General features: G+C 38.4%; 1 protein-coding gene across 6 annotated transcripts; it reads right to left on the bottom strand.

The window, feature by feature from the left end:
• Positions 1 to 1,439: 1,439 nt before the first annotated feature.
• Positions 1,440 to 12,371, bottom strand: LOC131536031 (zinc finger protein 239-like). Of its 6 annotated transcripts, XR_009269816.1 has the most exons (5): positions 12,156 to 12,371; positions 11,677 to 12,028; positions 3,513 to 4,811; positions 3,320 to 3,392; positions 1,440 to 3,212 (listed from the first exon to the last, which is right to left on the bottom strand). XR_009269816.1 is itself a non-coding variant. In XM_058768658.1 (3 exons), the coding sequence occupies exons 2-3, from the start codon at positions 11,951 to 11,953 to the stop codon at positions 4,090 to 4,092; spliced, it is 999 nt and encodes a 332-aa protein (XP_058624641.1). In that variant the 5' UTR covers positions 11,954 to 12,028; positions 12,156 to 12,371; the 3' UTR covers positions 1,442 to 4,089. The 6 variants fall into 6 exon arrangements, 2 of the variants coding, with proteins under 2 accessions (XP_058624641.1, XP_058624642.1); XR_009269813.1 differs by having other exon boundaries at positions 1,441 to 3,212; positions 3,320 to 4,811; XR_009269815.1 differs by having other exon boundaries at positions 1,441 to 2,870; positions 3,320 to 4,811.
• Positions 12,372 to 22,902: the final 10,531 nt, after the last annotated feature.

Below are 22,902 nucleotides of genomic sequence, written 5' to 3'. Positions count from 1 at the left end.
GTCTGTATGCTGCCAGTATTGATTGTCTTATACCAATGGCATCAAAAAGTGACTTACAGGTAGTTGTGACCTACTTAAATATAGGCAACTTGTAATTGAAGAAGACACAATTATTCAGATGATTTTAAAATGGTTTTCAAATCTTTAATATACTATGTATTTATACATACAAGTGTTTAGCTCAGAGTAATAAATGATCTCTGCCCTAAACACTCATGTCTGCTGGCCTGGAGAGGTCCATGCTCCTGTCTGAAGTGCATATAGGTTATCTGTAGCAGATATGGGTTCAGACAGCAAGCCTCAAAGCCTGGGAGCAGAGTCGGACACTACACATCAAGTCTGGGGGTCACATTCTCATCTAAGACCCTGCAGCACTGACTTTCCTCAGCTGTGACCATGACCTCGCATTTACCACACAAACACTTAATGAATCAAAAACGTGTTTCTCTCTCTCTCCTGCGGTGTCACGTAACGTTTGTGTCGGATTAACGAGCGTGACACGCCTGATCAACGCTTATTAGTTTCTGTTACTGGTAAGTATCAATACTCATATATGACCAATACTAGCTTTGCTTTTGCCTGATTACATATCGTTAGCTAACGTGTGTATATCTGTAAGCTAACACTGGTCTCTCACCAAGACTCTCACCTGCTGTTCTCCTCACATCAACTCAATCCGTCTCCTCTGACCGTTGTTCTGTCTAATCCTGGCCTGTCCCTGCTGTCTTGGCTGCATAACAGGCTCATAATTTTATCTGTGGTCCGTCACACAAGTGTAAATAAACATTTAAAATTTCCTCAGCGTCCGAACTGTCATTGTGATCCATTGCTTTCCTGTGGTTAACATGGACCGCTCTCCCTCTCGTTACGTCACTTCCGGTTTTGGCGGTTTTCAGATGCGGAAGTAAAATTCTCTCACAAAAAAAATGACTCCAGAAGCCTTAATATCGTATTTTAAAGAAAATCTAGTTCCTACATTATTTTTCTATACATCGACTCACTGGAGTCTCTAACCTGGAATATGCCCTTTATAGCCTGCCTTCTGAGAAATACTGAGAATATTGCTATAAATTGTAGCAACACCTCCCCCTTTGCCTTTTGGATGCGGTTCATTTTTATAACAGTAATCTTGGGGGGTAGACTCGTTTAAAATAATGTATTCATCTGGTTTTAGCCAGGTTTCTGTCAAACAGAGCACATCTAGGTTATGATCAGTGATCATATCATTTACAAAAAGCGCTTTCGTAGAAAGGGATCTAATATTCAGTAAGCCAAGCTTTATCATTTGTTTCTCTGTATTATATATTTTTTTTATTGGTAATTAAATTGTTACTCTTAAATTGGTTTGGATGTTTTCTGTATTTGCTAGTTCGGGGAACGGACACAGTCTCCATAGTGTGATATCTAGGTGAAAGAGTCTCTATGTGCTGAGAATTAACTGACTTCTGTGACGTTGTTACGGGTTGTGTGGTTGTAGTTTAAATAAAAGAAATATAAATGAAAGAGAGGAGAACGAAACGGCATCAACTCACTTTTCCCACTTTATTAACTTAAGAACAGACAAATTCACAGGGAGAACTGAGGACATTTATAAGAACAGGAACAAAAGAGCAAACAACGTAATGAAACTCAGGTGGGGACAATGAAACGATAATTAACTAACAAGGAACGGAACTAAACCAAATAAGGACAGACGGGAACTCAGACAAGCAGACACGTGACAGTACCTCCCCCTCCCGGTAGGCGCGTCCCGCGCCGTAACAGTACCACCTGGGAGGGGGGGTGGGCGCCCTGGACGCCGGTGCAGGACAGGGATACAGAGGCGGCATCCAGGGCGGAACAGGAGACTCTTAGAGACCATGGCGGGTCAGGGGACTCCGGCGGCCATGGCGGGTCAGGGGCCTTGGAAGGCCATGGTGGAGCAGGGAACTTGAAAGGCCTAGACAGGGGAGCCATAGTGGCCCTGACCAAAGTCCTGAGCGTGGCCACTATGGCTAACAGGATCACGGGTATATAGCCCCCCCCCAATTTTTTTGATGACGTTAGGGGCTTTCAGTCTTTGCGCGGACTCTTGGCGGCGCTCTGGCAGCGCGGAGCTGGACGGAACCAGCGGAGACTCTTGAGGGCGCTCTGGTAGCGCTAAACCAAATAAGGACAGACGGGAACTCAGACAGGCAGACACGTGACAGACGTGAGGCGGCTAGCAGACGGTCGGTTTAGCCAGTCTGTCTGCTTCCTGACCTGGGCTCCAGTTAGTCAAGTACCAACTCTAAGACTATGTGTCATATTTCTAGAGAGAAGAGCAGCACCACCCCAGGAGGGATGAACACCATCTCTTTCAACAGGTCAGGTCTGCTACAGTGCACAGGTCAGAAAACTGGTTATTAAAACCCTTCATAAACATAATAATCCCAGAAGGAATATGGCTCCAAAAACAATAGCCAATTCTCTGCTGTAACTGGGATTTTATAGTGTGACAAATATTCCTCAGATTTAAAAGGTTTTCTTTTGATAATTGGTTGGTCAGTTATTTAATGACAAAGTAAAGTTCAGATTTGAGTATCCCTGGTGTAGATGAACCTATGAAAGAGAACCACCACAGCGTCGTCTCCATTGGCAACACACATGATTTGTGTTGATTGCAACAGGAGAGGAGAGTGTAGGTGGCGATTGCAACTGACATTGTAATTATTTCTTTTTTTTTGTCTTCACCACTGGGCTACTGTTGTAAAATGTTGAGAGATTAAAATAAATAAAATAAAAAAATGAAGATAAATATTGCTGTAATCTGGCCTGTTATTTGTAGAGGGTATTTTATTCTAATATTGTATTCATCACTATTTCCTCTCGGTGCTGCGATTTCTTCCTCCCTGCAAAATAATTCAACACAAAAGCATTTACTGATCTCTCATGATTGCAGATTGTTCCAGATCAATGTGAATCATCAGATTGTCAAGTCAAGTCACCTTTATTCGTAGCACTTTATACAATACAGATTGTGTCAGCAGCTTTATAGTGTTAAACGTGTGCTGATAATGCAAGAGGACAATAGAGAACAGTCAGTTTTCCAGTTAAAGTCAGTTCATTGTTGATTCAGTGATGTCTATATCGTCCAGCTCAGTTCAGATAGTGTCTGTGCAATCAAGTCAACAATACTGCCAGATATTAAGTGTCCCCAACTAAGCAAGCCAAAGGTGACAGTGGCAAGAAACCTAAACTCCATCAGAGAGAGAGAGAAACACTTGTGAGAGAACAGGCTCAGACGGGGCTCAGTTCTCCTCTGGCCAGAATTTGGATTGTGTGAAGCTGAAAAACTCACCAGCTCTTCTTGATCTGAAGAAGAATCACAGCAGGAGCAGCAAACACTGCAAACTCAACAATAATCACAATCACTGCGAGAGGACAGATGATAGACACAATCAAGAGAAGAAGAGAAAACAGACTCAGTCTGTGAAACTGGGAATGAAATGAAAGGTATAAAACAACGAACAATGTAAAGACGTGTGTGGTACCTCCTGAAGTCAGTAGGACTGCTGTGATCATGTCTGTTAGTTCAGTTCAAACATAATAAACATAATGTATAAAACAAACATCATCATCATCATCATCATCACCACATCATACTTAAATCCAACATCAAATGATGAGAGAACTTCCGCTGTTTCATGAGTCCATCATCTACTATCATGTTAATCCGAAGAGGGCTTTTGAGTTGATCTGAATCTCACAGTACAAGTGCTACATGCATCATAAGACAATTGAACACAATATGAAACTCATAAGAAAACACTGATATCATTTATATCATGAAACAAAATGATATACACGAATATAACTTTGTGACATTGTTCTTTGGGGAGGAACTCCATCTTTGAGTTGATCTGAATCTCAGTTGAATCTGCTGGTTTTGAAGATGAAGATGGACTTTATTCACTGTGAAAACTTTAGATAATGTTTCTTTGTCATGTTGCTAGTAATGTCTGGTTAGGAAAGATTTATCCAGATGATATCTTATTGCTTGATGCATTATTGTTTCACAATTGCTGAGGAGTCAGCATCAGATCTGAAAGAGCTGGATCTGAAGATGATCTACTTACTGTGATAGTTTTTTGTATGAATGTGTAGACCAGATGAATGATTGAAACTCTTCCCACATGCAGTGCAGTGATACGGTTTCTCTCCGGTGTGGATCCTCTCGTGTCTTTTCAGGCTTCCTGACTGACTGAATGTCTTGTTACAGTGTGAACACTTATAAGGTTTCTCTCCAGTGTGGACCCTCTGGTGCCGTTTTAAACACTTTGCTGAAGTAAAAGTCTTCTCACACTCGATGCACATATAATCTCTCACACCAGAATGTGTTTTCAGATGTTCTTTCAAATGTTCTAGACATGAAAAACACTTTCCACACAAATGACATGAATGTGGCTTCTCCTTTGTATGAACACTCAGGTGCTTCTTCAGGTTTGAAGTCCTCGAAAATGTTTTGCCGCACTGATCACATGCATGCAGTTTTTCTTTGGTGTGGATGAACATGTGGCCCCTAAGATGTGCTGATTGTGAGAAACTCTTCCCGCACTGATCACAAGTGTATGGTTTCTCTCCCGTATGAAATCTTATGTGACACTCAAGATGATGTTTGTGTGTGAAACTCTTTCCACACTGAGTGCAGGTGAAAGATTTCTTGGCTCCTCTTTTCTTTAAATCTTTCTTTTCGGTTTGAGAGCAACTCAAAGTTTTTTCTCCAGTTTTGACATGATTTTTCTCCTCAACTTCTCTCAATTCTTCATTATCCTTGTTTTCTTTAACCAACTCTAAAAATGAAAATAAAAATGGTTTATTTTCAGTAACTCGTAAAAAGCAGAGAAATGTGGACATAAAAATGAAACCTGATATAAAAGTGTAAAGTAGATATTTATTATACAAAGTTTTTTTTGTAAATTATCCCTGAAATCTTTCCCATGAATGAGGTACACTGATCTTCAAATGATTTTTAAAACATTATAGGCAAAAATCCATGTTTCTATAGGAAGAACTATTAAATATGTTTAATCCAGTACAAAAATGATCAAACATAATGTTATTAAAAACCCAGTTCATATAAAGTGTTTCTTATGGCTCATTTTCACTGAGCGGTGCGGTTCAGTACAGTACAGTACGGTACACAATTATGTCCGTTTCCATTGTCAGAAGTTGTGAATGGTACCAAAATAGCGAACCGTACCGTAACACTTTTTTGGTACCCTTCCGTTGGGGTACCTAGCACAGCAAAGGGTACCAAAAGGGTGGAGCTAAACTCACTGCAGAAGCTTGATTGGTTTACTAGAATCGTCACTTTTGTGTGATACAAGGGGATAAAGCTCCTCCTTCACTCGCTCTGCTCTGTCCATGAGTGTTGGGCTTATAATTACATCAGGGTGTGCAAACACAAAAAAATATATAACTGTATTTTATAATTTTATTAGGGCTGTCAATCGATTAAAAATTGTAATCGCGATTAAATCGCACAATTGCCACGAGTTAACTAGTGATTAATCGCAATTTAATCGCACATTTTTATTTGTTCTAAATGTACCTTAAATTAATACTTTTCAAGTTTATAATACTCTAATCAACATGGCCATGGACAAATATGGATGCTTTATGCAAATGTATGTTTATTATTATTGAAACTATAGTCAACAGAGCATGAAGACGAGACATGTTTCAAAGGTCATAGATGTTTTTCAAAGAACTTGTTCATGTCTATTAGACACATGCAAGAAGAAATACCAGGTTTCCATTACTTCTCTTTCTGTGCACTGAGCAGTTTACTGACACAAACCTGTTTACATTTTTGCATGACAGGGAAGCTCTTCTTCTGAACATGCCAAATGTACATTTATTATTGATTATTGCAAACATACTGTATTTTGATAAAGCTAAATTCTCATTAAAACTGTTTTCATTTTATATACTTTACTGTTTTTGTTGTCAGACAACGGAATGAATATGAAATGGTGACTGAAATGTGATCCATAAACGCGATCAACATAACCAGCTCTCACTTAAGATGTTAATCTGCACAAAAAAATCATGATAATCGAGCCGTCGTCTGAAGAAATCAAACAGACATAAGATAAGACAATAGCTGTGCTGTGATTTCGGCTATGCTTGCATGTAAAATTAGAGAAGCAACATAATATCTGTGTTTAACTGAACTAAAGCGCTGCTCCTCTCCACTGCGTGCTGAACAGAAACTGAGCAGACGCAGAGAGAGAGAGAGAGAGATAGAGAGGTGTGCGCACGCTGGGAGAGCAAGACCTCGTGCTCACGCGGCAGTACCGGCGATTCTCAGAAAATAAATAATGTTTGGGCGCTTTTTTGAAGGGAAAAACGTCGCTAAAGGGGTCTGCAATGTTGATAAGTTGGCAACACTGTGCATCTCCATTTCTCCATTTCACTACGGTTGAGCCACAGGTTAGAGTTAATCGTGCGTAAAAAAAAATTAGTGCCGTTAAAATGAATTTGCGTTAACTTTGACAGCACTAAATTTGATATTTTCACACAGACAACAGCAGTTTCTCAATATGCGTTCTTGTGGACTTGTGAAACATCATTGCCCAAAAACCTGTGTAATTTTCAAAATATTACTGTTATTGTGTCATGAAATGTAATTTTAAGAGTTTTTCAGGCGAGAATGTAGTTGTTTAAAACTCAAATCTGCGATTTATTTATAAAGATAGCATCTATTTGGAAAATTTGCTTCGACGATTTCTGAGCTCCAGGCGATCACCGGACGCTCAGTGTTCGTGTATCCACCTCGAGCAGCCTTAGTCCTTCTGACATCTGTCGCTGGCTCTGATGTGTCTGTAGTGATTAAACATGAGATACAATTCGTTTTGGGTATATTTAACAGGCATTCGTGGTCTCATGAATCTATGATTTGTTCCTGGTCATATCGTTTTGGCTGAACACAAAATTATGTTTAACTTTATTTATTTTTAACTTTACCATAGTATAACGTAGGGCTGCACGATATTGGAAAAAACTCACATTGCGATATTTTGTATTTCTGCGATATATATTGCGATATGAAAAAAAAAAAAAAAAAAACTCCAGATGACTTGAAAATCTCTATTTGGAAAAAAAATATTGTAGATGAGTAAATCAGCATAGAAAAATTAACAAATTACAAACATAGATAAATATAATAGAACAAAGATATAAAATAAATAAACAGCGCTTTATATTTTGAATGAGAGAGACCGCGATCTAACAAACTGCTCCATATAACAAAGCACTGTAAGCAATAACGATTAAAACATCTAATTGCCAGATTCCCAGTGTCCTACCTATAATTATTTTTTTCTGTACAAATACAAATCTTTAAAGCCAGTTTTCTAAGTTTCGCACTAGTGAGTTTCACACTCTGGAGCAGCAGAGCTCATGGCAGTCCACCTGTCACTCAAGTGGCCACGCCCTTAATTATGCAGAACTTTAAGGCTTAATATAATTTAAACGGATGAGTTATAAAAAAATTCACCCCCCTCACAGTTGTCACGAAGGGCAAAATTAGCTATATAGACCAAAATAATTTTTTGTACCAGGCTGTAAACATGTTTTTTTCTGCTGTAAAGTTGGGCATTTTAACATGGGGAGTCAATTTGATTGACTCCCTTTTGGAGCCAGCCTCCAGCGGCCAGTCGATGAACTGCAGTTTTAGTCACTTCCGTGTTGGTTTCACTAGAGGCAGCGGAGGTTGCCGCCACGCCGACACGGCAAATCCTTGCGAGTAAATCCCTCATTCTTTTTATGACTTACTGACACAAAGTTCAAAGGATTTGCAACGGTCGTTTTTCGCATCCAGTGAAGACAGTGCGTCACGAGGTGGCGTGATGCGATAGCTGTCGCGAAAACGATCAGTATAAATATAACGGTCAGTATACTAAAAATCGCACATCCTGCGATGTGACTATCGCGGATGTGCATAATCGCGATATCGATGCTGAAACGATATATAGTGCAGCCCTAGTATAACGTTACAGTGCTGACTTTGTAGCATATGTTTGCCTGAATTGTTTGCTTTTGTCTTTATTTCCTCTTAAGCCTCTTAAACTTTAATAATGGCTATTATTGTTAATTAAAACTGTCATTTAACAAAAAGAGGCAGAGTTGTGCTTATTGCCACGCTTTATCATCGATCACTACTTTCCAGCATACACCACACCCAGGGTTTAAATTGGGCCGGGGCCGTCCGGGGCTGAGCCGGATGGCCCCGGCCCAATTTAAAGCACATAAGACTCCAGGGCTCGACATTAACGCTTCATTAATGCCAGACAATTAACATGATTAAAACATCACTAACCAAAAATAACCATGTAAACACCAAATCGCAAGTATTATTCTGATTTTATTACATTTAGAGAAAGTGACGAATAGTACAGTATATAATGCATCTATTTGACAGTATAAGGTTGCGCTGCTGAGGCAAGGTTCACACAGCCTCTCCAGGAGAAATCAAACGCTACACTAAGAAACTCAGCATACTGAGGTAAAAATTCAAAATGGAAAGTTTTTATATTTAAAATACAGTTAGTACAATCAACGTTTTCACCATTACCAGTGTTTAATAGTTCTATAAACAGTACAATGAGCAAATACAATAATATTAGGTCACTTACATTTTTTGGCGGAACCACAGCGCATCTCAAAGCAACCATCCGATTCATTGCTGAATGATTCAGTGTTTTGAACGAATCGGTTGAGTCAAAGTTTCATTAGCTCATGCATAAACATCTGATGAATCTGCCGTTTGAACAAATTGTTTGAATGAACGACTCAATGACTCACTCATTAAATGCTCACTACTGGCACCTTAGATTTAGACCGTATCATAGTACTGAGACTGCTCTCATTAGAGTTACAAATGACCTGCTTCTATCATCTGATCGTGGTTGTATCTCTTTATTAGTTCTACTGGATCTTAGCGCTGCGTTCGACACTATCGACCACAACATTCTTTTGAATAGACTTTGTTGGCATTAGTGGAAGTGCATTAGCATGGTTCAAATAGTACTTATCTGACCTTCATCAGTTCATAGCAGTGAATGAAGAGGTATCATATCGATCACAAGTGCAGTATGGAGTACCTCAAGGCTCAGTACTAGGGCCGGTACCGTTCACGCTTTACATGTTACCCTTGGGAGATATTATCAGGAAACATGGTGGTAGCTTTCACTGTTATGCTGATGATACTCAGCTCTATATTTCTTTGTGGCCCGGTGAAACACCAAATTGAGAAACTAACAGAATGCATAGTCAATATAAAAAACTGGATGACGAGTAATTTCTCACTGCTAAATTCTGAAAGAATTGTGTTGAGGTGTTAATTATCGGACCTAAAAACCCCACATGTAATAACCTAGAAGACTATCTAACACTTGACGGCTGCTCTGTCAATTCTTCGTCATCAGTCAGGAACCTAGGTGTGCTGTTTGATAGCAATCTTTCATTTGAAAGCCATGTTTCTAGCATCTGTAAAACTGCGTTTTTTCATCTCAAAAACATATATAAATTGCGACCTATGCTCACAACGTCAAATACAGAAAAGCTAATTCATGTGTTTATTGTCATGAGTCCGGGCCCACGATGATCCCTCTCACCACCAGAGGTCGCCACCTCCCGTCTTCCCGGACGCAATTGCCATAACTCCACACACCATGGACTATTTATACACCACACTCCTGCTACTCTGTCTGGTTGAATTGATTGTTGTAGTTGCTGTTTAACTCTGGGGATACATGCACTGTGTTGCCGTCTCATGTATCCCACTCCTTAACCTGTTTTGTTTTTTGCCGTGTTGGCCTTTTCATTTATTATTAAAGTAGTCTTTTCCTGCATTTGGACCCAGACCTTGTTCTTTCCGCGGCGCATCCCTACCGTGCCATGACATTTATGAATCCAAGGTTAGACTATTGTAATGCTTTATTGGGTGGTTGTTCTGCACACTTGATCAACAAACTACAGTTAGTCCAAAATGCAGCAGCTAGAGTCCTTACTAGAACCAGGAAATATGACCATATTAGCCCGGTTCTGTCAACACTGCACTGGCTTCCTGTCAAACATCAGATAGATTTTAAAATCTTGTTAATTACTTATAAAGCCCTGAATGGTTTAGCTCCTCAGTACTTGAGTGAGCTCTTATCACATTATAGTCCTCCACGTCCGCTGCATTCTCAAAACTGGCCGTTTGATAATACCTAGAACAGTGGTTCTCAACCGGTGGACACTCTCCCGGGGGGAGTCATTCAAAACACGATTGAGTGTTGCTGTGAGATGCGCTATGCTGTGATCTTTGTTTGCGCTCTTGGCAGGCCTTCCCGCAAGTATCATCAAGCCTCTACAACTGATCCAGAATGCAGCAGCCAGAGTGGTCTTTAATAAACCGAAGAAAGCTCACGTTACTCCTCTCTTCATCAGGTTGCACTGGCTACCAATAGCTCGCATTTCGCATTTGTGCGAATTTTCTCGCATCAAATTCAAGGCACTGATGTTTGCCTACAAGACGACAACTAGCACTGCACCAATATATCTAAACTCACTAGTTCAAACTTATGCACCCTCCAGAAGCTTGCGTTCTGCAAGTGAACGACGCCTTGTGGTGCCATCACAAAGAGGTGCCAAATCTCTCTCACGGACCTTTTCCTGGACTGTGCCCAGCTGATGGAATGACCTCCTGATCTCAATTCGAGTCTTTAGCCATCTTCAAAAATCATCTAAAGACATCTTTTTTGCCAGCACCTGACCAACTAATACTAACACTTACCTATTATGACTATCTATTTAAAAAAATAAAAAAATAAAAAATAGCTACGTGTGCTGTGCTGGACTAACTGAGACTTGTCATGGCACTTGTATACTGCTGCACTCTCAATGGTCTGATTGCTTCTATTGTTCTCATTTGTACGTCGCTTTGGATAAAAGCATCTGTTAAATGATTAAATGTAAACGTAAATGGATTCATCGGATCTATTTTCACTGCTAAAATAGACCAAAACAGTCATTATTTCGTCTAAAATGTAAGTGATTTAATATTACTAACTTGTTTGTTGAACTGTCATATGAAATCAGTGTCACATTTTCAATTGTGAGATGATGGTAAATTAAGTGATGGTATATTTATATATATATATATATATATATGCGCTCAATACCATAGAGCCCCCCCACATAACAAATCCCAATTTAACCCCTGACCACACCTATCAAGTTAGCAAATATAATTTTCTATCACTGTTTGGTCCAACAGTGAAGGAAAAGGACAGACAAAAGAGATTAAATATTTCATATTCATGCCAAGGTAACATTACACCAAGTACAGTGTGATAAATGTACATTAATTATTTTTAGACAGAAAACAGGTAAAGCTTTGCCCCACAAAATGTTTGAGATTACACTAATGCAAAAACAACTAGAATCTGATGTGTCTCACAGGCTCCGAGTTAAACAGTTTTACGAGTCATAAAATATAAATCTTCTCGTTGTCAGTTCTATCGCATTTTTAAGACCTTTGAAAGGTGGATTTAAGACTTATTTTTTTACATTAAGGAATGTACAGCTATTTAAGGATCCGCAGGCACCCTGTTAAATCTTTAACACCACAAACTCATTAAAGATGAATGAAGAATAAACACCAACCTCCTTGTTCCTCCTGTTTTATTCTCCAGGGTTCTGGTTCGGGTTCTGGTTCTTCTTGTTTTATTCTCCAGGTTTCTGGTTCAGGTTCTGGTTCCTCGTGTTTTATTCTGCAGGTTTCTGGTTCAGGTTCTGGTTCCTCATGTTTTATTCTCCAGGTTTCTGGTTCAGGTTCTGGTTCTTCATTTTTTATTCTCCATGTCTCTTGTTCCTCGTGTTTTATTCTCCAGGTTTCTGGTATAATCATGTTCTCCTCACTCTCCTCTTTAACAAACACCATCTTCACAGCAGCAGATCTCAGTTCAGATGATACTCCTCCAGATATTCCTGCTTGCTTCAACACTTAGTCACGACTCTGAGGATGAGAATATTACAGGTAAATGATTCAATGTTGTGTCTTTCTATTTAGAAATAGTAGGCTACATTTCAACTAACAGTTTGTAGCATCACGAGATAACAACAGAGAGCTCTGTGAAACTAACCTTCTTCTTCTGAGGTTTAATGGTGTTTGACAAACAAACGCATGTGTTTTAGCGCCACCCGCTGGACTGGAGTGAAGAGGAGGGAAATAATATGAGAAATACTTTGCGAGTGTACACATTTAAATTTGGCAAAGTCAGCTCTGCTTAACTTAAACAATATTAGCAAATACAGAGAATAATGTGTTATCTACATGCTGAAGAACATTCATGTTAGAAAGCGTCAAGCACTTCATCACATTTAGATAAAGAGTTAAATTATGAAATGAGTAGAGTTTTCAACAGATATTCAGTTTGTTGGATACAACATTGTGTTTTTTGTTATATTTTTTTAAGCAATAAGCAATAAACAGCAAATTGTATGAAGTAAATGGACTTTCCAGACTGTCTGACAGGGTTGTAAGAATAACTTAAAGGGATAGTTCACCCAAAAATTAAAATTCTGCCATCATTTATTCACCCTCTGGTTGCTTCAAACCTGTATATTTTTTTTGTTGTTGTTTAGCTGAACTCAAAGGAAGATATTTGGAAGAATGTCAGTAACCAAACAGATATAGCCTCCCATTGACTACCATAGTATTTCTTTTTCATATTATTTTTCCTACTATGGAAGTAAATGGGGGCGAGATCTGTTTGATCCCTTTAACTTATCATTAAATGATTGATAGTAATCACTACAACAAAATTTAATTTGTGCCTAAAATGTTTTGAAAACAATAACTGAAATGTCAATGTACCTCATTCATGCAATTAATTCATAAAAACACACCAGAATGATTATTATGTTTTACAGCAGCTGTCTTGTTTCTGCTATTACATCAGGACTCACTTTCATATTTCTCTCTTTGAATATTGGTGTATTTAAAGTGATTTTTAAATGTTATTTCAGAGCTGATGGAAGAGAGCGAGGAGAGAGAAGAACTGAGTGAAGTGGAGGAGGAGCATCATGACAAACATGGAGAAAAACCTTTGAGATGCTCAAAGACTAAAAATACATTTTTAAAGAAAAGAAGAGCCAATCAATCTATCACCTGCACTCAGTGAGTTTCACAAACAAACATAGTCTTGAGTGTCACATGAGAGTTCATACTGGAGAGAAACTGTTCACATGTGATCAGTGTGGGAAGAGTTTCACACAATCAGCACACCTTAAAGGACACGTGAGGACCCACACTGGAGACAAGACATTCAGTCGGTCAGGATCTCTGAAATCACATGAGAAGATCCACAGCAGAGAGAAGCTGCACACGTGTGATCAGTGCGGAAAGAGTTTCTCTTTTAAAAGTCACCTGAAGCTACACATGAAGATCCATGCAGTGGAGGAACCACACAGCGATGTTCACAACCAGGGATTGAAATTAACTTTTTCACTCGCCAGCCAATTTGGCTACTAGATTTTTAAGTTGCCGGCCATTCATAACTTCTACTAGCCAAAAAAAAATTAATACAGAAATAAACCAACAGCTTGAGGCTGTCTACACTGGACGTTCCAGGCTACTAAGGCTTGTGCGATATTGACAAAAAATAATATCTCAATATTTTCTGGGATTCTATCAATAAAGATAATTAGACAATATTTTGCTGAGTGTGTTACTGTGCTGATATCTTAAGGACTGCTGTGGACAGCTGACTCCTAAAGTTTTTGATATTCTTCATATTCTGTGTGGTCAGTTCACAGCAGTGATAGAAATTAATTGTCACAAATCTGGTCTATGAACTTCTGTTCACTCACCACCAGAGGTCACCCGCTCACCACATGGACTCTTGCACTACACCGGGGTGCCCAAACTTTTTCCTATGAAGGGTCAAAAATCAAACTTGATTGAGGGCCGTGGGCCAAAAGTAAATTTTGCATCATAAATCAAACTGTATTACATTAAAGTTGCTATGGGTTCCCCTTATTTATTTCATAATATTTAAAATAAATATAAAACAACTTTAATCTGATTAACTAATGCAGTTTTATTTGTAAAGTTTTTCATTTTAATGAACTTATTACAATAAAAACAAACAAATCCTCAAGTGTTCAATGTACAATACAGTTCAATACCAAATACACTAGCAATAATAAAACCATGTGGTTGCAATGTCAGTGACCTAATGAGAGATATGGAGCTGGTCCTTATTTTTCAGAAGTTTCTCAAGATTGGGCTGTAGCTGACTTACAGACAAAGACAAGATATTATGTAGGTGAGAGTCAGTTATTTTGCGTCAGAGGTAGGTACTGCCAAACAGAGACAGCATCACTTGTGCCTGCTTACACATCTTTGGGTACCTGTTTGTTGGGACACATTTGTAGAAGTCTGTCAAAGGAAGGGATGTGAACTTGTGTTTCAGTTCTGAATCACACTGAAGCTCAATTAGTTCCATCTGAAGATCATCTCTGACTGCATCCACACTGATGGTGAAGGGTTGAGCAAACAACTCAAAGTCAGCAGTGTTGTGTCTGAAGTCCTCAAAGCGACTGTCAAACTCCTGGATAAGTTTGCTGAGAACAGCATCATACTCATGGACCTTCTCTTTCACCATGCCTACGTAGCAGCGCGCTCTGTTCGGATCGAGGTTTAGCAAGCAGCTCGTTAGCCTTCTGTTTTCGCTCCTCGCCGCTGTACTTTGAGAAAGCTGCAGAATGTTTTGTTTCATAATGACGACGGATATTGTACTCTTTTAAAACAGCAACAGACTGTTTGCAAACTAGACATACTGCCTTTGATTTGACTTCAGTGAATAAAAACTCATCTTGCCAAACTTTTTAAAAATGTATCTTGTCTGTGTGCCACCGCCTTGATTTCTCCATTATTGCGTTTGTTAATTTGTTGACATTAATTGATGTCAAGTGTCGCAAAGCACACAGTGCTGCACCTTGAATTGCGCATGTACAGAAAAAAAATCGAATTAATTTACATTTAATTTAAACATTTAATTTCAGTTTACTCTGTTGTAGTTCAACAATAAAACAAACAAATATGTTATGTCAAATTAGAAATGACTATGGCGGGCCAAATCAAAGGTTACCACGGGCCAACTTTGGCCCGCAGGCCCTAGTTTGGGCATCTCTGCACTACACTAACTGTTGCACTTCACCTCGGACTACAGTTTCCATCATCCACTGCACTGATGACACACACAGCTGATTGCACTGATCACACAGCTGATTCCCATCACACGCCTTACTTAAGCCATGGACTTCCTTAGTCAGATCACCTGGCTATTGTTGAACTTCGGTCGAGGAGTTGGCTGGGTTTTTGCCTCACACCCTGGACTGTGAATGGACAGGAGATGGCAGAAGGAAGTGACGGATTTGATAGCGAAGCAGGAGAAATGGAAGTAGGTAGTGGGAAATTTGAAGACTGGAATTTGGTAGACATTAAATCTCATCGAACGCGTAGACGGCATAAACAAAAAAATAATCTGAAATGGTGACGGTATGGACAGTGATCAAGGAATTGGAAAAGCTACAGTGGAAATCGATAAGCAATACGGAGAGTACAAAGTAATAATAAAGCTAGAGCAAGAAGGATTATCATTTGGTAAGTGGAACCCAATTCAATTTACAGTATCACTACATGAACTAATAGGAGAAATTACAAGTGCAAGAGTTATGCGAAATGGAGCATTGCTAATTGAATGTAAAGACAACACCCAACAAAATAAGGCCGCCAAACTAAATAAAATCGAGGGACAAAGAGTGGTCGTTACAAGGGTAGAGAATAAAAAATTTGTCAGAGGAGTTATCTCTGGGGTTGCTACAGCCGTAAAATTGAACAAATTAAAAACAATGTAACTGGAGCCAAAGTGGTTGACGTAAAACGTCTGAAAACAACAAGAAATGGGGAGAAGTGTGATAGCTTAGCATTGATGCTTAAAATAGACAGTGAAAAGTTACCGTCTAGAGTATACACTGGATATATGAGTTATGAAGTCAGGACATGCGTTCCTCCACCATTAAGATGTTTTAAGTGCCAAAAGTATGGACATGTTGCACCCGTGTGTAGAGGCAAGCAAAAATGTGGAAGGTGTGCTGGAGAACATGAATATGGAAAATGTGAAGAAGGAACTAAGCTGAAATGCTGTAATTGCGGAGGTGAACATAGTTCAGCATACCGAGGATGTGAAGTCAGTAAGAAAGCAGCAGAAGTTCAGAGAGTGAAAACATCTCAAGGGATCTCGTATGCAGAAGCAGTGAAAAGAGTAACGGTTCAGTCAGAAAGACCAAAAGAGAGGGAAACAGAAGGTATCTCAAAGAGTGCGTGTGACGGTTGTGCCAAGATAAAGGAAGATGCGTTGATAGTAGGTAAAAAAGATTTCATCCTATTCATGGTAGATGTGATCAACTGTACAGCACAAACTGATAAGAAAACTGAGAAAACTCAAGATAATGGTGAGATCAGCAGAGAAATATCTTGGAATTAAAGGTCTGGGAAGGGAAACGGTAGAGAGTATGTTAGGAGGGGGGACTACTAGTTCTCAAATATGGGATGGAGATACTGCAGTACATTAAATATACTGCAGTGGAATGCAAGAAGTTTAATTGCCAATGGACAGGAGTTCAAACAATATATATCAACTTTACAAAATAAACCTCATGTCATATGTATTCAAGAAACATGGCTGAAACCACAATGGGACTTTGTGATCTATGGATAATAAGAAATGATAGGAAAGACATAACTGGTGGAAGCTCTGAAAATTTATCAAATGCAGTTAAGTAAGAAGGAATTAATACAATGGTGGAAAATCGTAATATAAAGGATAAAAGAAATATGACAGCCAATGATATTGATTTACCTTTTAATATGACAGAATTAAAGAAAGCTGTTTTAAATGAAAAGATAATATCTGTTATACAATGATAGCTCATATGGAGGATAGTGTGCTTGAGATATATATATATAATATATTAGACTTTTTATTTGATAGGACAATTGAAGTAAGGGTTGGAAAGGATTTCTCCGGTATGCACCCTGTAGAAAATGGTACACCACAAGGTAGTGTATGCAGTCCGCTATTATTTAATATAATGAGTAATGACATTTTTGAAGAAATTGATCACAATATAGGAAAATCATTATATGCAGATGATGGGGCCCTTTGGATAAGGGGACGGAATGTGTAATATATGCAAAAGAAAATGCAGAAAGCAATTATTGCAGTGGAAAAGTGGTCACATAAGTGGGGCTTTAAAATATCAGTAACAAAATCACAGGTATTTTGTTTAGCTAAGAAAATTGTATTAAAGTTAAATGACCAAGAACTTGAACACGTTAGGGTAATTAGATTTCTTGGGGTTCTTTTAGATGAGAAGCTGATGTGGAAACAGCAAATTGATCAAATTAAAATGTAAGAAAATGAATAATGTCTTGCGTTGCTTGTCTGGACTAGAATGGGGAGCAACTAGGTCCTCATTGAGAAGGATATACTGGGCTCTTATGAGGTCAACATTTGACTATGGGTGTATAGCTTATGTCAGCATCAGAAACAAACTTAAAGAAATTAGACATAGAGCTCAAGAACTTAGAATATGTAGCATTTAATTCATCTCCAGTAGCGGCTTTACAGGTAGAAATTGGGGAGATGCCACTAATCATTAGAAGACTTAACCTTATGCTTGCGTATTGGGTTAACATACAAGGGCATAGTGAGTTACGCCCTACAAAAGAAATAGTACAAGAGTGTTGGGAACATAATAAATCAAATTTTAGGAGTTTTGGATGGGTAGGAGATGCAAAAGCAAGGAAGGCATGTTTACATACTATACAATATTGTCCAACAGTTCCATACTCTGAAATTCCCCCTTGGAAATTTATAATGCCAGTAATTGATTTGCAATTACAGGAAGAAATGAAAAAGAAATCGAAGCTTATGACTGTCTGGTGTGTATAGTTAAAAATTATATGGAGTTGCATTTCATCAATAAAATAATTGTATTTACAGATGGTTCAAAGAACAGGTGCTGCAGTATATATCCCACAATGCAAGGAAAATATTAAAAAGAGAACAACAGATTACCGATCAGTGTATACAGTAGAATTGGTAGCAATAATATTAGGTTTACAGTGGATAGAACGAAGAAATAAAAACAATGTAGTAGTTGCATCTGATAGTTTATCTGCTCTCATAAGTATTGGATCTGGGAAATCATGTAGACTTGACATTTTAAATGAAATATATCAAATAATCCTCAGATTACATAATATTGGTAAGAATGTATAATTTGTCTGGGTTCCTGCGCATGTAGGTGTGAAAGGAAACGAATTGGTACATCTTTTAGCAAAACAATCTCTCAAACCCCAAACAATAGATTTACAGGTTAAATTAAGTAAAGATGAAGCCAAGACTATCATAAAGGTACATGCACAAAATCTATGGCAGGAATACTGGGATATTAATGATACAGGAAGACAGTTTTATAATATTCAGGGAGGAAACAGTCATTACTCGTCTCAGAATAGAGCATACAGGACTCAATAAGACACTGCATTTAATAGGTAAACACACAAATGGTTTATGTACACATTGTAACCAACCTAAATCAGTAAAACATATAATAATAGAATGTCATGCATATGAAAATAAGAGAATAATATTAAAAGAAGTATTTGAAAAATATAAACTTGTATATAATTGAAAAAGCACTAAGGAAAACACGCACAGTTACTTTCATGTATGAAAGAGACTGGTCTACTAGAGCGAATATGAAGATAATAGAATAGGATTTATTTATTTGTTTATTTATGGAATTTTTGTGTGTGTCTTTATTTATTTATTATTTTTTTAATTTCTCCTGTTATCTTTCTCAGTCAGACTTTTGTTCCACACTCCAGTCCAGCAGGTGGCGGTAAAGCACCTATTAGCTGGTTTGCCAACCGCCAAAAACGCTTAAGAAGTCAGATCACCAAAGCTGCGTCCGAAATCGCTCACTCGTTCACTAATCCCTATATAGTGTAAGGCAGTTGAGTGCTCTATATTAGAAAGGAGTGAAGGAAATGAAGTGAACGGATTCGGACAGTGACGTGTACACTGCGCGTGAGACTTGGCTGTTGCAAAAACATCTTAGATGTACTTTTATATTTCATGTACCTCATTTTAGAAAATAATATTAATAGCAATAACACTTAAAATGACTATTGTAATCAGCTTTGTGGTTTCATTGATGGTATATTATTCATTTGTTCTGTAATATGGTCATAATCATTAAATACTATTAAAATATTGTCAACAAAAATAAACTCACATTAGCACATATTAATAATTGTATGCATTTATTGTTTGTTGTATCTTGAAACTCTCCCGAGCAGCGTTTTTGCACTCAAATAAGATGACCGTAGAGCACCCTCAGGCGACCGTTAATTTGACATCAGAATGAATACACTACCAACAAACATTTTTTAAAATCCACCAAATTCATAATTTTTGTAAATTAAACGGCATCTCTCGTTCAAACTCGCTCGCTCCCGCTCTCTCTAACAGCTCATCGGTTCTCCACATTGGATTGTGGGAAATAGTGCTTCAGCGAGTGTACATCGGTTGTACACTCGAAATCAGAATGCATTGTGGGTAAAAAGTAGTGAACGAATGTAGGGAATGTAGTCGTTCACTCAGAATTCGGACAGCACTACAAAATGGCTGACACCCGATATAGTGCACTATATAGTGGATAGGGAGCGGTTTCAGACACAGCTCAAGTATTATAAGCACATATCGCTACCCTAGCTGATAGTTACTTTACGGAGCCTGTCATAGTCGTAGTCGCGAGCTGTGTCCCAAAGTTGAGTGCGCGCCCTTCCAAGTCCGGATTTGAAGTGTGATTGCGTCACAGCATCAGGACGTAAGCTGTCCCAATGCGCCCTCCGTTTCCCAGGAAAATAAAGTGTACATCTGATGGACACTTGGTACCCCACCATATCCCAGAATTCATAGCGCGCAGATGACGATGGAATTTATATTCCGAGAACACGGCGGATGAGAGTTCTGTGGGGAATTCACATTGAAATGCAAATATTGTTTTCATTTACTCAAATACATAGCTAAAGTGTTAAAAGACAGTTTTTTTTTTTTTTATTAATTTTTTTTTTTTTATATAAACACAAAGCCCACAAACAATAAGACAACCAGTATATAAGGCAATCTTTCCCTTTGTTGTGTTTTTGTAGTGCTGTCATGCAAGATACTGTACGTCCACACGTTTTAACCAAACTTGAGCACTTCAGTATTTTTTTATGCATGTGCTGCTGTGTCATATTTTCTAATGTTGCACCAATTTTTACACATGTTTAAATATGTTGTACATATTTTCAAAGACTGCACCGCTGTCTAAATATTTTTCGTAAGTGTTTCCATTTTCTCTTGTTTTAGGACTATTCTGGAGAAGATGAGCCTGCTGGGGAAGGACTTAAAAATACAAAGTAATCAAGTTAATGGACACATTTTTGCTGAAATTCATGTGCTGTTGTTGTTGTTAACAGGCACAGTTTATTTGCTCTGCCTTAGGATTGCAGGTGTCCTGGGACAGGTGCGGGAGTGAGTGAGTGGAAGCTGGTGGAGCTACTCAGGGAGGACATCCCCAGAGAGAGAGAGGAGAGAAGAGCACAGGAGAGACAATCATTCACTTCTCAGAAGATCCAGCAGCACTGTCAGCGCCTCCCTGATCAGCCCAAAACCATTAAAAACCTGTCCAGCGCTGACACATTCAGCTGTTTCCTGCAGTACAGGGGTCTGGTCTGATTTAGCGAAAGAAGGAAAAGAGAAAGTGTTTAGAGCTATGACAAAGTAATTAGTAGAAGAAATATTGAGGTACTTGTAGTAATACCTCACTGGGGAAAAACTAGTCATATTTATAACCTTAGTTGAAGGGATAGTTGGTAAGGAAATTCCAGACCTGGAAAAACTTGAGGGTGAGTAAATGATTACAGAATTTTCATTTTTGGGTATCTATCCTCTAATTAAAAGTATTATCTTATATACTCTATAATATACTCTATATACTTCAGGTATTGAGAGTAAAAGTAAAGGTATTCAGTATTGTTCTGAAAAAGAATTCGTCAGGATGGTTTTGCATTAATATTACTGCTGCACTACTGTGTGTGTTGCATTTTACTTCTGAATATGTTCAAGATTGTTCAATTTAAAGTTGCTGTTGGGTAGTTTAATCTACAACAATGCATAATGTTGCAAAAGACTATATTTTTGTAGCGTTGCTGTCCTGTGAGAAATAGACAAAGAAAACTTAGTATTTCACATTTGTACGAGAATACTTAATGAATGTACTTCCTTACAGTCCACCACTGATTATTTTGAAAATGAAAGTAACATCTATTGTCAGAATATTAACAAATTGTTGCTAACTATATCAGACGCTGCATCTGAAGGACTCGGACCGGTCAAACAGAGCACTGTTCAGCTGTGACAGCTGCCACCGAACATTGAGCTGAACAATGCCCTATTTTTATTTTACAGTTTTATTTTTATGCTTGCCTAAAAAGTCCAGGTTGCAAACCTGTCTACATATGATCACCATGGTCAAGACAATAAAGCGTTGTGTGTTTTGTGTGTGTGTTAGGGTTAGGTTTTGTGTGTTGTAGTTTTTCATATGTATCATTACATTATTCAAGTAAGCTCCAAGCTAATACCTGCATAGGCAATTAAGGACTCAGCAAACCAGTGTAACTTACCTGGCCTCGGTCTTGACGAATCAGTCTCCTCCATTATGACATAAAACAAAAATGAGTAATTCTGGCTCCCCCTATCCTGTCAGGATGGCAGCTCTCCTCTCGCACTGTTGCTATGCAACAGGAGCGGCAATCGGGAACACCTGGTGTCGCAATTAGGAAATCCTGCAAAGGTGGAGCGTCTCATGCACTTCGGAGGCGTGGCCTTCCAAGTCCGTGGACTTAACTTTGGGACACAGCTGCAGTCATAGTCTTGCCTGTTTTGGATTGTGTTTTTGCTGTGTACTTGGATTATCTCTCTTTGCCTTGCCCTGTTGGATACTGTTCGCCGGTCAAAGACCCACGCATGTCCTAGGAAAATTTGCCAGATATGGACGCAAGACCCACGCTTGTCCTAGGAATATTCTTTGTCTTGCCTCATTCATGTCTGTTTGCTGTTTACTGAACCATGCCTGTTTGTGACCACCCCTTTGAATAAAGCTCTGCACATGGATCCACACGTCTCACGTCTTGTTCGCCCTGTAACATTAAACTTTTCCAATAAGATTAAATTGAGTTTTACCTTTTATGGGCATTTTTACCTACTTTTTTCTAAAAGTGTGCATCATCGTTTGAGTCAAATTCTTACATTTAAAATGTAAAGTGTTTGTGTTTGGAATGTTTTTGTTGGCAAAATCGAGCAAAAACGGCCAATATTGTGTCTAAAACATAAGTCTCTTGATATTAACTTTATTTTATTATTTTTTTTTTTTATTGAACTGTTCTATAAAGTCAATATCACAAAACGGCACTCTTCGTGTGATATTGAATAACTATATGAATTGATATATATGCCTATAGTCTAAGTAGATCATAGTCGCATATGCGTGCATTCTGTGTGTGTTTTGTTTGGTTTTTGCAATATACTCGATAATATCATGATGTCTCACGAGTTCAGTATTTGTGCTAAACCTGCGCAGATTTGACTTGCATGAACTTCCCCAAGAAAATAATGAGTGAACGTAATAAGTAACCCGCCAAATTGGCTAGCGAGTTGGTGGGTGTTAATTTCAAACCCTGTATGTAACATAGTTGCCTAGACA

Source organism: Onychostoma macrolepis, chromosome 03 (assembly GCF_012432095.1).
Source record: "Onychostoma macrolepis isolate SWU-2019 chromosome 03, ASM1243209v1, whole genome shotgun sequence".
Lineage (NCBI taxonomy): Eukaryota > Metazoa > Chordata > Actinopteri > Cypriniformes > Cyprinidae > Onychostoma > Onychostoma macrolepis.
This window is presented reverse-complemented; position numbering and strand designations above follow the sequence as displayed.